At 40.3% G+C, this 16,880-nt stretch overlaps 1 protein-coding gene across 3 annotated transcripts in view; it reads right to left on the bottom strand.

The window, feature by feature from the left end:
* The window catches only part of BACH2 (BACH transcriptional regulator 2), a 243,483-nt gene that overhangs the window by 124,681 nt on the left and 101,922 nt on the right, over positions 1-16,880 (bottom strand). For all 3 annotated transcript variants that reach the window (XM_083177041.1, XM_083177043.1, XM_083177042.1), the window contains one exon: positions 6,387-6,544. In XM_083177041.1, the coding sequence (XP_083033167.1) occupies positions 6,387-6,419 (33 nt within the window). In that variant the 5' untranslated portion in view covers positions 6,420-6,544. The remainder of the gene's footprint in view (positions 1-6,386; positions 6,545-16,880) is intronic.

Below are 16,880 nucleotides of genomic sequence, written 5' to 3'. Positions count from 1 at the left end.
ATCTAGTTATGGCCTTGCTGTTCACATGATCGCCAAGTGACAGGAAATCGAATCTCCCAATGGGTTTCCCATTTTCACTGCATAACACTATTCGCTACCCATGTTGGATTGGTGGTTATTCCCTCAGGGGCCCTTTTACACAGAGGGGGGACCAGTCAGTAACCAGATTTATTCAGGCATTGTAAAAGTGGTATTAGACATTACTTTCAATGCAATGTTTATATTAAAAGATATTTCCTGGTAATTACACTTTATAGGTTATTAAAAAGCTCTGTAATCCATCTATGGAAAATGGTAATTTAACATGGCTAAAGGTTATCACTAAGTACTGAAAATAAATATAGCCAATAGCCAATAGCACTTTTCTATTGATGACTTAGGAACATGCATGCAAGCACTAAACAAGTTTTGTACATCCAATAAATATTACACATACTAATTACAGTTTAATTACTTATGCTGCCATTATCATAACGGTCTGTGTTACTTATTAGCAGGGTTGTCAGGATAACAGCATACAGCCTTGCCAGTAGGCGCCATTTGTGAGCATTCCATAAATACATTTATTTTAATACATTAAAAAAAAGCTGAACAGGGTTTCTATGCAAGCACACCAAAACAGATGGATATGTGGCTTGTTATTTACTTACTGTATTTAATTTTTTGTAATCCTATACCCATTTGTTTCTAGATAACACCACAGGGGAATGTTTCAAAAACTGTATTATGGACAGTTGCTATGGTAACTTACATTATTTAATTACTTTCTGTCAGGGCCCAGGCGAGTCGGGGTGGGGGCGCCCCGGTGCCGGGGGGGGGGGGGGTGTACCTGGGGTGTACCTGTCCTGCGGCTGTGTATATAAAGCTGGCGGCGGCGGCAGCGGGGGCTCCCTGCAGTCAAGAAATAACGAGCGGTATCCGCCTGGCTACGCGGAAGCGCTTCTGTTGTGAAAACACTGGCCGCACGGCGCACGTTGATTGGCTGAATCTCATCCAGGCCAGTGTTTCCACAACAGAAGCGGTTCCGCGTAGCCAGGCGGATAGCGCTCGTTATTTCTTGACTACAGGGACCCCCCGCTGGCGCCGCAAGCTTTATATACACAGCCGCAGGACAGGTACCCCCGCGGCACGGGGGGGGGCGCGAAATGCCGCCCTCCAGTGGCCGGTGCCCTAGGCAAATGCCTAGATTTGCCTAGTGGTGGCGCCGGCCCTGCTTTACATGTATTCCGCGTGCGCTCGCCACAATTTGGGCTCGTATTCCGCATCCGCTCAACACGCTTCGGGCTCGGTGGATCGCTGCGCTTGCCACACTATCTAAAATCAACTCCACGCCGACGTGCATAGTGGGGTATGAAAAGGTCGGAGGACGCGTACCACCACCCCTCGCGGGCTCGCTGCGCTCGCCACGCTTCGGGTTGGCGTTGATAGTGGGGGTGGTGTTGACAATAAGGGTGCATTTAACATTGTAAACACCCATCAGGGTGCTTGTACAATTAAAAATTGCATCGCATGCCATTTGCTGGCATGCAATGCTATGCGATATTTCATTGTACAAGCAAATTTAGGGGGAATATCGCATCGCATCGCACACCACTGAGTACGGTATGCGATGGGCGCCATGCTAGGAAACAAGTACCCTGTATTTTTGGCACATACAAATATTTGACCACAAAATGACATTGCACTTCCAGGTCCATATCAGCCTCTATCTCCAAAGCCCCCACCAGTAGTCAGTGAGGATTTGACCACAAAATTACATTGCGGATAGAGGCTGATATGGACCAGAAGTGCACAGCCCCATCAGTCCTGGTAGTGTGGAAAAATAATATTTTCCAGCTTCTATTGTTGAGACGAGTGCAGCTTGTCCTTTAAAGTCTGAGTGTATATTCTCAGAACCAGATGTCCAACAATTTCCCTGCAGTAAATGGGTAAACTGCTATGTGAATAATGGAAGTTATAATTTCCCCAAATGGGTACCCAAAATACACCAATAATTCAGAATGAATAATATGGGGAAAAAAACACAAGTTGGATATGGTTTTATGCCATGTTATTGGGCTTTGAAAAATGAGCATGACTATTCTGTATAAAGGTAGAACTGTTAAATTGTCGTAACTCATAACCTTAGCACGGTTACCCTATCTGTGGAATTTAATGGGTAAAATAGATTTCTATGATAAAACCACGTTTCAAATTATAAAAATAATTTCAGAAAAATATGATTTAGCTAAACATTCACTAACCTTATTTCTAAAGAAGCTGTTAACGTTGACTGCTGATCTCAATGACGCATGTTATGAAGTTATGAGTTTTCAATACATTGAAAACATTGTAGAAGCTTGTTTCTCCAACTACCATTTAAAGGCTTTCTACAATCCCATGATTTTATTATTTTACAGAGAAAATAAACTGATAAGATATACTTGAATGTGTTAAATAGTATTTAGGTCTACAATATAAAATAAATTCACTAAAATGAACAAAAACAAATACAGGTTGAGTATCCCTTTTCCAAAATGCCCAGGTCTAGTAACATTTTGGATTATTCTGTATTTCGGAATATTTTTATATTTCAAGAGGTATCTTGCAATTATGTTGTATAAAACATATAACACATGAAATACACACAAATTTATTTTAATTGTGCATGAATTAAGGTTTCAAAACAGGAAACAAAGTTTGTGTACTATCTCTGTACTATTTGAATGCTAAACAATCATTTTCTTGCACATATTTAGTGCCTGTTACAGATGTCCCCAGTGGTGCTTTTAGCAGAAGAAAAAAAAAAGTACATTCTGGTAACTATGGTTTTTGAAATAATTTGGATAATGGATATCTAGCTAAGGAATACTCAACGTGCACTCATTTTAGGGGGTATTCATTGCCTGCCGCTATTTCTGAAGGGGGAAATAGTGGAGGCCGTTTTTCCCATACTGTCTTGTCCGAGAGCATTAAGGAGACAGATCGACGGAACAGGACCGACAGCTTTCAAAGTCGGCCTGTTCTGTCGATAACGGCCGGGAATTGTCCTGATCACAGCCAAATCTCGACAATCCGCGGCTGGTTAAGCAGACACGCCCTCTTTTCAGCCAATCGCAAAGCGGGACATTGAATCCCACCTGGTGATATGCTGTCAAGCGGATTAGAGGCAGAGTAAAGCAGAGAAGGTTCTATGCTCTCCCCCTGACTGCTATGCTTTCTACATTGGCAAGTCATTGCACCAACGCTATATTTCAGAACTTTGATTTCAGTTTTATATATATACACAACGCCTTACCATTATCAGAACAGCTTGTCTTCTAATCTTAAAACCCCTTCAAAATATTGCCTTGTACTGATTGGTAAGTGTAGATTTTCTGATGCTGGGGCAGATCACTACTTTAAAATGACAGCATTGAAAAGTTGATTACATTACTTTCAAGGATAAATTCTGTTTCCTAGGGGTTTTTTTTAACTAATAAAATAAGAACCTCAAAAAGAGCATGCAGCATTTGTACAGATTTATTGGAAATTATAACATGAAACGTAGAAGGGAATTCTAGAAAAGCTGCCACTAGTAGTACAAGTTTTTGTTTATATGACATGTGAATGTGCTACCAAAAACTTTAGGACGTTCAAAAAAAAAAATTTGAAATTTGGTCCAAAAGAGAAACAATAATGAAGTCTAAAGGTGCCCATACACGGTGCGGTGAACTCCGTGCTTTCAGTACTAGATTGCATATCATCTAGTACAAAAAGCATACAATGTGCTATAGCACCCTGCTTTTTGTACTAGATAAGATGCAATCTAATACTAAAAGCACAGGCTACACAGACTTTATGTGCTGTGCGATGGGATGTGCACGGGAGCGTGCATCTCATCGCACTGCCCTGTCGCACTGTGTATTGGCACTTTTAAAAAGAGTAGAAATATTAGTCTCCTCCAGCATGTTCAGCACCATTGTGACAAGGAATAATAATTATGATAAACAATTTCCATTTCGCTTTCATCAACAATATATGTTAATGTTAGCCAGCCAGTGTTTTGCCAAACACTTTACACAGGATTCTAGAGCTGCAGCACAGGTGCAGCAGCACACATTGCGCAACTCCTTAAACATTGCACATAACTCAGAATCAGGCACCTTATGTCTTCCCATTTATTTAGATAGCAAGCTCATAGGTGCAGAAAAGTTTGTGCTTAAACATACTAGTTTATTACCACTGTTCATGAATTAGATATATGGTGGAAATCAACATTGCATCATTTATTAATCTTTACATCTGAAAGTCTTCAAAGGGTAACAATGGAAATCTGTGGTCTGTATCTATGTTGGTTACAAAACTCTCACTTCCTGACAGTATTCACATATCTAATTTACATTTCTCCATCTGAGTCACAGAGTAATCTACAAAGCCAAGAATGACTAATATAAGCCCTACTGATTGAAGTATCAAACTTTTAATGAGTCAGAATTCATTTGCTTGTGATGAAAAGAACGCTTACATGTACAGATGATGCCATAGTGCAATACTCGTGCACAGATGTAGACGGACAGTTTGCGGTTTTTAATGGCCCCATAGATAGAGCCCAAGTAAAAGAAAACCGTGCTCTTGCCGTACCGAACCAAACTCTTTCAACCACTTGTGTCATACAGAAACCAGCTTTTGTGTAAAATCGGATGTTCTTTCAAGAAAAAATAAAAAGCGAAATGCTATTTCTGGAATTACGAAACCGCTATTGTAGTGAATGCACTTGATTCATGAGAATTTGCAGACTCTTGAACAACAAATGTAAATACTGATTCCTAGCGCAATAAAAAATAATTTGGGCAAGACAATAAAATATGAATTGCTACCTACAGTATTTGCACCCCATTGTTTCAGCAATTCATTAGGCATGTCGTAACAATTAACATGAAGATCTTCTCTCTTACTCAGATAGGCAGGTAACACTAGGGATGATAAAGCACCTCACCTGTGAGATTCCCATTAATTAGAAGGTCACCTCCGCAGTGTAGGGAACCATTCTGAACAAAGATCTCCTGAACAGAAATCTCTTGTTTAAAACAGCTACATGCCCAGGGACCCAGACAAATTATTTAAAATTGTATTTAATCTCACCCAATAGTAACATTTTTATTTTCAGAAAGATTTATACTGTAAATATAAATCCTATAATGTAATCAGTGACCACCTCCGTATGGATAAAATCACCTATCTAAACAGGGAACTAAAAATGCTTAGAAACTAGCTAGAGAGTACAGGTATACCTTCTGCATAGCCACAGAAAGCTTTGGCTAAAATTGTATGAATTAATTGGAAGTTCATGGAATCCTAAGGTAGTGGTGTCAAACTCATAGCCGTTGTGGAACTACACGTCCCAGCATGCCCTGTCACAGATTTTATATAATGGATTGCTAAAACTGTGGCAGGGTATGCTGGGACATATAGTTCCACAACAGCTGGATTGCCATGAGTTTGACTCCACTGCTCTAAGCCATGTGACTCTACAAGCAGTGCAATGGAAAATCACAAGGATTTGGGATCCCATACTAAATGACCAACTGAGCTATGTTTGACCCTAAATGAATGTAGAATCATCTACTGGTTACACTAGTTGATTCAGCTATCAACCTATCAATTTTTGCAAACACAATGTGTTGCAGAGTTTGAAATAAGCCATGTGGCTAACTATATGCATTGTGAAAGGTTACCTTACTGATTCTCATGGCGGAGTACCTTTGGGATGTGCAAGGAGCAAGTGCAAGGAATGTTGCAAAAGCAATCTTTATAGTCACAGGATTCTACTTGCATCAATGTACAGCAGCAGGCAAAACAATAATGATGCAATTCACAACAGAACAGGAGCCGGGAAGAAGGCCTATCCTGCCGGGAGTCTGGACTTCAAAAATATATACAGTTGCAAAGTGCAATCAGCTGTACAAAAAGGAGATTTATTTTGTGCAGGCACACTTTACCAAGTTAAAGTTACTCGATTTTTGGGTGCACTGCCACCGCATTCAGATTTAAATCCACTTAAGAGCATATACAAATCATGATTGCTGGTTAGAGATACTACTTTAATTGAATTTTTCTCCTGTGCGGGATACTCTGTCTCTTTGGGAGTCTGGACATGCCTGGATACTATGGGGGTACTATGGGTGTGAATTCCATGTTGAACATTAAGCAATTTTGAATAAAACATGGTTATCAGTCTTTGAGACTGTAAAAACATTTATATTGTTACACTGGTACAGAACATGTTAGGCTTACCTACATGATATTTTATATAAAAGAATCCATATTACATAATACCGAAAACATGAAGGTGGAATACAAAAATGTAAATTACAATATTTGAAACAACAGGAATCAAATACAACAGGAATCAAATACAACAATACCTTTAAATGATGTCTCTCTCTATTAATATACATTTTCCAGAAATCACTGCACAGTTATTCCTGCGACACTCTGTGTTCATGCTTATTCACACGCTGGAAGGTCATTGTGGGCACATGGAAGACTTGGCTTGGATGTCCAGATCTGACTCTTGCAGCGTCTAAAACAAATGAAATTGGATATATTAATAAAGGTAACTTTTAGAAATGAGCTCTTTAGCATTTCATTCCTGTGCCATAGGTGCATCTAGTCAGATACTTGCTTGCAATGCATAACTTGTGTAAGCCAATAAAAGCTAATAGCTTACTGGTTTCCAAAATACAGTGCATAATCCAATTTGGCATATTACTTTGTGGAAAATCCAGGCAAAAATTTAAATGAAGTATCCTCTAGGTGTAACAAGGAAGTATTTAGGAAGAGATCTCCAATATTTGTTGAAATCCCTCCATTTCCGCCAAATGACCAAATGGCAAAAAATGATATGTTCACCATACAGGTAAATGGTATTCATGTTTACATATCACAATCTGCAGCCAGGCATTAACCCAAAACCAACTAGACACGTGTGTGGAGAGAGCTATGGTCTTTTATTCTGGAGTGGGTGGGTGGCATACGGTTCACTCGGAGATATGAGCCACATGTTGAACACATGTGGGCTGCTAAGCAGTATCATAGTTTGACCCCACACTGCAGATTTCCCTGCTCTTGTGAAAAAAATAGCAGCATTAGCCTTTTATTATATAGGATGTGGTTTTGTGTAATGCATTGGCACAATAAGGCCCTTATACATAGGAAACCGAGGCTTCTGTCTGCAGCTCTTTTTTTTTATTTTTTTGTATAAAATTGTGCAATGCTAGTATAAACATTTGTCAGGGGACCAAGGTTTGGGTAGACAAATGGTCATTAACTGGCTCTGGAGATAAAAGTTTTATAAATACTACTTAATGCAGTAAATGATTTTGATATCATGGTTTATTCACCAACCACTATATGGGTATCATTTGTTGGAAGTGAAATTCACAGGTGTTTCTTTGTGAAGATGAGTCATTTGGCAACATTGTAAACAGCTCTTGTTTCATGATCGTATAGAGTACTTGAGCATATCATTTACTTCCCTTTTGGAAACTCAAGATAATTTACATTTATCTATTTTAAACATTTATTTATATGAAATTATTTCCATTTATTTTACTTCCTTTATTTATCACTTTACTTAACCATGGTGGCTTAAACGACTGTGTTTCAGAATTCATTCATGCAGCAACAGAAAGCAAGAACTATTTTTATTACGGAACGTAAGTTACTGAGGGCGGGGGAATCTTCATGGAGATCACCTAAGCAGTTCTCAGTTAGAAGAAAATACTGTACTATGGGGAGATATGCATGAAGGTACAAGAGAGGACATTTCTGGTTAAACATTAGTTGGGTGATGCTTGGCACATGAGTGTTATATACATGAAAGGTTCTAACCATTTAGACCAGGCATGTCCAAACTATGGCCCTCCAGCTGTTCTGAAACTACAAGTCCCATCATGCCTTGCTCCAGTTTTGCTATTAGGAAATGCTAAAACCTATTGCAAGGCATGCTGGGATGTGTAGCTTCACAACAGCTGGAGGGCCAAAGTTTGGACATGCCTGATTTAGACAAACTGTGGCAAGATATTCCATAATTGTATAGCATAATAATAATAATAATAATAATAATAATAATTCAGTCAGAGTAATGTAGCTTTCACATCACATAAAACATTTTGAAACGTTTTGAAAAACTGTAATTTTAAATGGTATTTTAAACGGGTCTAGTGTTCATATTGCAGCAGATTACCATTTAAAAATACCGTTTAAGTACCATTCACATCACCAGTCAAGCCGTTTAACCTCTGAACACGTTTCTACCCACAGCTTATTTCCTGGTTCAGGGAAGGGACACAGGACAAGGGACAGCCTATCACAGTGCTCTAACCTTTATTTTTTACTAAATACCATTTCAGTGCCATTCAGACAGCACAAAAAACGGCTCTGAATTGGCTTTAAAACGGGTAGGACTCTGCTTTTTAAACGTGTTGAAATACCAGTTAACTTTAAATGGTATTTCAACTATGACACTTTCACACTGCAGCCTTAAACGTTTTAAAAGGCAAAAAAACGGCAATATACCGTTTTAAAAGTGTGATGTGAAAGCTACATAAAAGTAATGCTTAATGACACCACAATAAAAGATCCAAATATTTTTTATACTGAAAACCTAAGCAATGAAAAATAAATCCAATTAAACAGTACATACGCAAAGTTCAGATGTTAATGGGATAGAGACAATTTGGGCATGACATGATGGTATTGGTTCCTACCAGGGCTTAAAGCAGCCATGCAGAGGTGGGGGAACTCATTTCTCTATGTCACCTAATTACCCTCCCCCCTACCCCCATTAGGCAGAGATAGGGCCAGTGGTAGGGTATTTGGCATCCCCCTGCAAACTAGAATGCTTTTCTGTGAGAAATACTGTGCAGGGCCAATGTGGAGGTTAAAATGTTCCCCCAATTCATTAGAGGTGGTGAAACTCATGTTCCACCCCATTCCCCCTCACTTTTTTTTTTTTTTTTATTTAAACATTTTTATTTTATTCTGAAATCTTAACATATAACAAACACAGTAAACCATACCAAGAGGAACAGGACAAGTGAAGAAGAAGTACATGCCTGTACCTTCAATCCTATACACGTTTATACTTATTTATCTTTAGTACAATGTGATAGAATCTATTTTTTATCGGCTCGTGTTCTGGCAGTCGATCTCGCCATATCGTTGCTTTTACTTTACTATAATTACCATCTCGGCCAAGCATGGAAGCCGAGGAGAAAAAAAAAAAAAAAAAAAACCCTCTCTGAAGTGCATGTGCTGTGCTCAAAATGTGACGACCCTACAAATACGAGGGTCCTAAACCTAAGGACTATGTCTTATATTTACTACTTGTGCTTCTATATTGGTGAAATGGGGAAGAAGGAGTGAAAAAAAAAAAAAAAAAATGTCCATTCCCCCTCACTTTAACCCCTGGTTCTTACCCACAGGATCCCGCTTTTCTAGTTGGGACACACTGTACAAACCATCATATAAGTTGCTCAGTCAATGATGCAGCTGTAATGCACTATCATCATCATCTCTTGCCAATGTCATCATACTGCAGGTCTGCTATTGCCAAAGGAATCCACATAACAAATGACATCAATATGTATTTTGTCAAGGCCTTGCAGTATACAATTGTAACATTGGGCGGTATTCAATGACGTGAATCGTTGGTCACGGCGATTCTGATTTCAGAATCGCCAGCCATTCGCCGGTTTTTTTACGTCGATTCGCCACGCGTAGGGATTCGTCGGGAGTCGCCGGGACTAGCTGTGTCACCCTATTCAACGTGGCTGAGAATCGCCGCCCCCAACGGCGATTCTCAGCCAATCCGGCGTTTCCCTAAACAGCTTCAGTACTGTAAGAAATTGCAGTGAAATGCAAGAAAAATGCAAATTACCCTGAAAAAACGATTCCAATACAGCAGACTGCAAAAGCTGTGTAATCTCCTCAAAGGCCAAATGAAGGAGTGAGGTGGGGAGGAGAATCATGGGTAAGTGAGGTGCACCATGGGTAAGAACAGTGCTTTGTGGGAGAAAAAAAAAATACCAGAAAAAATTAAATATATATTTGTATAGCACTTCTACAACCATCAAATCACACAAGGGCAGCAAATAATATTAGATTACACTTGCAGAGTGAAATTAAACACTTAAAACCAATTATTTCACAGGTTCATAACAAAGTTCACCATAAAAAGATGACGAGGGACACTCGGTGAGGAACGGCGATATGAAACTAGAAATAAGAATCGCCAACTTCTCATTGAATACACTTTTGGCGATTCATGGTGATTCCCGTCGACTACCGGCGAATCCCCATGAAAATTCCTATAGACAAAAACCGGCGATTTGTAGAGAATAACATTTGGCGATTGGTGCTTCATTCACCGGTCGTCATCGGCGAATAGAGGTCGTTGAATAGGGTGATTCGCTTTTTCAGCTCAAAAAAACGCTGGCACACACGAAAAAAACACAGAATCGCCATAAAACTTGGCGAATCTGCCTCATTGAATACCGCCCATTATGTTTTCCTTGTTGGCATTACAACAGTTTACACTGTAGGACTCAATGCAGATCATCCGCAGAACATAATATGTTGCTGTGCATCTCAACAGCTCCACTGGGAGTCTAGTTAACAATAAGCTGTCATAGCCACATTGATAATCATATTGAGAAGACGCAGTCATTTTGAGGCATTATTGCCCTTTAGATATTACCAGATTACCTATACACTTGCATTTATGTAAAATGCTCTCATTCAACATTTTTGGAAGATAACTATGAAGCAATGCCTTAATCTCGGCATCAAACAAATTATAAAGTCTGTCGTAATGACATTTACAGATGTTAATCAACTTGCATTCATCTACAAATCATGCTCAGCCCGCACCATTTCAATTGTTATCATTGAAGACCACATAAGGCCCCTTATGTGGTCTTCAATGATAACAATTGAAATGGTGCGGGCTGAGCATGATTCTGGTTCACTTGCAAAAGAAAATTCTCTCTCTAATGGACAGAACCATGTGCACTACAGGTGGGGGAGATGTAACACGCGCAGAGAGAATTAGATTTGGGTGGGGTTTTACTTTAAAGTGAGATCGATATTGCAGTGTAAATATAAAACAGCCAGTATTTACACTGTACAGAAACAAAATAACTCACCCAAATGTAAAGGCCCATAAACACTGGACAACTTTGAGATGAAAACCGCAAGTTTTGAGCATCTTTCAGCTCAAAACAGCCCAGTGTGTATGGTCCGGCGATGAGCGGTGATGCGCAGTCCCGCATCATCGCCGGGAAAGCCGCTCATCTGCCAGTATTAACAGCAGATGAGCGGCTTTGAGGATGGCTTTACACAGACTGGTTATATACATAGTGCAGCGCTATCGATAATCGCCCGGTCTGTGAATTCGGAGCTGTGGGTCAGGTCTGAATAACCACCAACAAATCTTGTATTCTTCTTTATAGCAAGGCAAGCTGGAAAAGATAAAAAGCAACCATAGTGATATTGAGCGCTGATTAAAATATTCTGCGGTACTTATGTAGTAACTGGGCTGCCGATTTTGAAATCGGGTCCATCGCATCGCATCGCACCCGACCAAATCGCATGCGATGCGATGCGATGGACCCGATTTTTCCATAGGATTCAATGTTAAAATGGACTGAGTCCATTTTAACATGGAATTCAATGGGAAAAAGGGGTCCTTTTCATACCCCTACTATCCAAGTGGGCATGGAGTTGGATATAAACCTGTGGCGAGCGTAGCGAGCCACCGAGCCCGAAGCGTGGCGAGCGTAGCGAGCCCCGCGAGGGGACACAGAATACCGTCCCCTCGCGGGGCTCGCTTCGCTCGCCACGCTTCGGGCTCGGTGGCTCGCTACGCTCGCCACAGGTTTATATCCAACTCCATGCCCACTTGGATAGTAGGGGTATGAAAAGGACCCCTTTTTCCCATTGAATTCCATGTTAAAATGGACTCAGTCCATTTTAACATTGAATCCTATGGAAAAATCGGGTCATCGCATCGCATCGCATCGTATGCGATGCGATATCGCATCGCATCGCATCTGATTGTATGCCTTAACTTAAGGCATACAATCAAAAAATCGGCAGCCCAGATACTACATAAGTACCTATTCTGCACTGCAGCTGCACCAATAAAGGGGGATTACCTAAACAACTTGTAGTGTGACCAAGCAAAAGAAGAAAAAAATATGGAGCAGCGCTGTGCTGAATAATTAGAAATTTTAATTTAAAATATAACAATATTGTGGCCAACAATAGACAAACAAGACTTACAACATATATAGTTGGTTAGTCCATTCCCATCCCTCAGACCTGGTTAGTACTTAGGTGCATACATATTAAGACTTTGTAATTTTGTAGCCAGTGTATTAAAGATACTCAGTCCTTCACTTGCTGTGCACTTACAAGATTTAAAGTATACTTATAATTCTTTGCAGCTTTGGAGCAGTGATGGGGTGTATGGGGCTGTATAAATACCGCAATGGTTCTCCGACCTATAGTGCAATCCAAGTGAAGGACTGAGTATCTTTAATACACTGGCTACAAAGTTACAAAGTCTTAATATGCATGCAACTAAGTACTAACCAGTTCTGAGGGATGGGAATGGACTAACCAACTATATATGTTGTAAGTCTTGTTTGTCTATTGTTGGCCACAATATTGTTATATTTTAAATAAAAATTTCTAATTATTCAGCACAGTTCCATATTTTTTTCTTCTTAAGCTGGAAAAGATACCTTGATGGTGTTGGCAAGGGGGCCCTAACCCCTGTGATATAAATGGATGGTCAGCCCTCTAGTATTTCGCTTAGACAAGAGTTTCCTCAAACCATGATGCCCCTTCATGGGTCTTAACCCATTCAGAGTCAGTTTGTGTCATAAAAATGTCCCTTCCTGCAGGTAAAGGGATCCCTTCACTTCTAGCTGTGTGTGTGCTATGAGGGTTGGAAATGTCCCTGCTTAGTTCATTTGTCCTAAAGGTCTGTAGATGTGTGGACTGGTCAACTCCTCCCCCTTCCAGAATTTGCTTGTGGCTATGGGCAGTGGGTGTGTTTGTGTGTGTGAGTCTATTGGGTTGTGAGTGTGTAAGGCTATAGAGCAGCATGTGTGTGAGGGAGGACACCCATGGATATTCTCACCCGGTGATCCACTCGGTCCAGGATCTTTGACACTCAAATCTCTCTCCTCTCTCTAAAATAAAATAACTACCCTAACTCACTAGCAAACCTACATGATGCTAGGGACAATTCTGATCAGATTCTTGACCAGCAAAGTACTGTAACACAACACATTTGATCTATTCTAAAAAAAAAAATACATTTAGTACTTTATATTATAATGCAACCCATGGTCGCCAGTGTGCACACGGTGTGGTAGTGCCTCTCCCTTGGTTCAGACCTGCTATAGTCCTCCAGCGAATCACCTGGCTGTTGTTGGTATCTCTCCTCTATTATCATGTGGGACAAAACAAGACAGGTGTTGTGCAATTGAAAGTAGAAATTTAGAGAATTCATAAAAAAGTGGTGTCGACACATCAGTGGTCACCAGGTTATTATTATATGTGGTAAAACAAAGCACATATAAATGTCATCTGTTTACATGGTAGAGCCAGATAGCTAACTGTATTTGCAGCAAGAGCAGGCGTTCCGTACTACTAGGGGTCCCGTGTCACTTCTGCCTTCCTGCTTTGTGTGGTAGCTGATTAATGTCATTCACCCCACCTTGTAGCTCTCCTTGTTCCCAACTTTGCTATACTGGCCAGTCCTGTATATTGCCGTACCTGGCTTCCCACTGATGGGTAACTCGCTAATCTGTGTATATTTACATGCGGATTCGATTCAGACTCTCAGACATAAGGACCAGATGAACTTTAAACCTGTCATTATTCTAGCATTTGTGTGTCTCATTTGTTTTACTCATGATTTGACACCTCTCTAGTTCTTGAAATTTCTCATACTGCATATTAGCTCTTCTCAAGCCACAGCTCTTTAAACTTACATATTTGCGATTACAACCCATTAAAGACATCAATCCCACTCTTATGCCACTAGGTGGCATTGTACATATTTTTAAACAAGTAGTCACTGTATACAGTATGTGAAAGTGAAGTTACAGATGTAGCAGCTCTCATTTGAGCTGCTCCTGGTGATTCTATCACCAATCACCATCCTCTGACAGAAAGGGGCTCGCTCGCCTTGTTCTGTCAAGAGACCTTCACCTGTCTCCCCCGCTCCCTGCCCATCTCCCTGAAGAGGAGATGGGCAGGGAAGCTGCCGTCGCCGATCACCGCTCCCCGCCGTTTTGCTGACTGGGATGTGCGAGCGAGACGTTCGCGCGTCCCAGTCCGCCTGACCGCAAATAGAAATATTTGCTTGTGAATACATTGTGCTGGTCATTTAAATTTTTAAAGTTGCTTTGAAATAGCAGTGCCTATTTTATTCAACATGTTTGTTGTTGCAGGAGACTCGGCACACATATTCAGTATATAAAAGCAGTGTGCTCCCGCGTTACCTTCCCAAACGCTAAATAAGTACAGCTCCAAGTTCAGATACAACTTTGGCAGATGTGTATGGCATCTATTTAGCACCAAGATACATTTCTGTGCACCTTAACCTTAAGCTGGCCATACACCTGAACGAGATCAGGCCCAAACGTACGATTTTGAGGGGTCTTTCAGCTAGATGAAGGGAGTACGCCACATGGAGAAAGTGAACTAGAAAGTCCTGTGTACTTACTCCAGTGTCTGATTCTTGATGTGTTCGGTTATTCTGCATTACAGTTACTGACAATTTGTAGCCAAGTTATACTTCCCTAGAAACCACATGGTAATGATTTTGTCCAGTTCCTTAATACTATGTCTAACAATATGGATATAATTGTATTAAATTGAATTACTGAGCAAGTGCACTTTTGTGTACATGGTCAAGTAAGGCACAAGCACACCTGTAGCATACATCGGTGTTAGAACTTAATACTTTCTCATTGAAGGTCACTAAACACAGAAGAGCTTGAGGCCACTTCATTCATCACCTCTCTGATCTTTTACATTTATAAATGCACCCACTGCATGAAGCAGAAAGTCAAACACTGTAATCCAAAAAGCAAACATGCCATATCCTACTGAAATGTGAGCATAGCACTTCAGGACAATAGAGCTCTTTCCTTTCACATTCAGCCACAGTAGTGTGTAGTAAAAGACCAACACCAACATACAGTATGCTCTGATCACTCCAATGCTGCAAGACAACTTACTTTCAGTGATTTATACCCGTATATATTAAGGGCCTGATTCAGGGTATGTTGGCAGACTAGCGAACAGGTAAATGCCGCCCAACCAAGTTATTTCGCTTGGTAGAGTTTAATGATGCAATGTTTACATACATACATAAATTAAGTAATAGCAAAGAAAAATGACAACAAAACCAGACTGGCCCTCACTCAGGGCACTTGCTCACTTCTTGACCGTTATCATAGAGTGGTCTACAACATTTCTTTCCACTGCTTAGTACATCTGCCCCATGGTGAGAACAGAACCCAAGACCACAGTGCAGTTAAGGTGCTCATACACTAGTAGGATTTATCTGCAGATCTGGCTGGTTGGAACAAAAACATGGTTATGGATCATTGACAGTTTGTCAGTTTTACAGCATTTCCAAGCAAATGGTCAACTGTCATTTGCTCTCATCCATAACCATGTTTTTGTTCCAACCAGACAGATCTCCAGATAAATCTGCGTGTGTATGGCCACCTTTAGGCAGTAATGCTACATTACACAAATCATGATATCCACGTTTCTCAGTACAGTAAGCCTGGTGATCTGATCTTGTGAGTGGAAGACAAATCTATGAAGCCCTTAGCAAACATTCTTGTGTTTGTGATGCTTCCAGAGACAGTTGATAAACTCAGAACTTCTTGTTCTAGATATTTCCCCTTCATTATAAGTAATAAGTTGCATCCTATGACAGGGTCATCCTGAAAGTCACAGAGCTCAGTATGACCTCTTGGAGTGCTAATATCTAGTCTGTGGATACTGCACACAGATTAGGTGGTGTTTCTGAGTACTTTTGGCCATATCTTTAGCTAGCTTTCGCTCACGCCAACAGCATATATAGAAATAAAATGTTTTAGGTTGCAGTTCCCTTAAAAAGCACCAAATCTTGTCATGTGCACATTCTTGGACTGTTAACATAACATAGTTATAAAAAGACAATTAAAGTCCTTCTGATAACCGTCTGCTACAGAAGTTCAGAATTATACTGGCATCAAAGCACCTCCGTTATCATACTAGATTTACCTGCCATAATAAAGATCACCTCGGCAGTCAATTATGTCTATCTTCCAATCAGAAAGAGTACATAGTGCTAACATTGTGTGATAAAGAAGCAGCCTGCCCCATATTAACCTCAACCAGAAAGCCCTTAATACTGCTGCATAATCATCTCACTAGGAATATGCCAATGAGATGACAGTAATGCTTCTGCTTCTGCTTCTGCATGACTCAGGAACTTGCAAAGAGGAATCTCATTTGTCTGAACAGTCAGGAATAATTCCCTTCCATTTCATCCAGTCTCCCTCATGCCCAGGAGGTTCCAGCCGAAACATGGGCACCCTCAGCATTTGCATTGATTTGCTTGTCAGGCACGCAAAAAAACAATTAAGACTCCAGTTATTACATCACCAGTTATTCCACATGCCTGAATGTAAACACAATTTTACTTTCAATGCTAAGTAGAATTAGAATACAACACCTGAATAAAATATTTAAATAAAAACAAAAACACCTAAATTCTGGGCAATACTGTTAACCCCTTCCCGACATTTGACGTACATTTACGTCATGGTCGG

Source organism: Crinia signifera, chromosome 3, assembly GCF_055691185.1.
Source record: "Crinia signifera chromosome 3, ASM5569118v1, whole genome shotgun sequence".
Classification (NCBI taxonomy): domain Eukaryota; kingdom Metazoa; phylum Chordata; class Amphibia; order Anura; family Myobatrachidae; genus Crinia; species Crinia signifera.
Note: the sequence above shows the minus strand (reverse complement) of the source record. Positions and strands in the feature narration are given on the sequence as shown.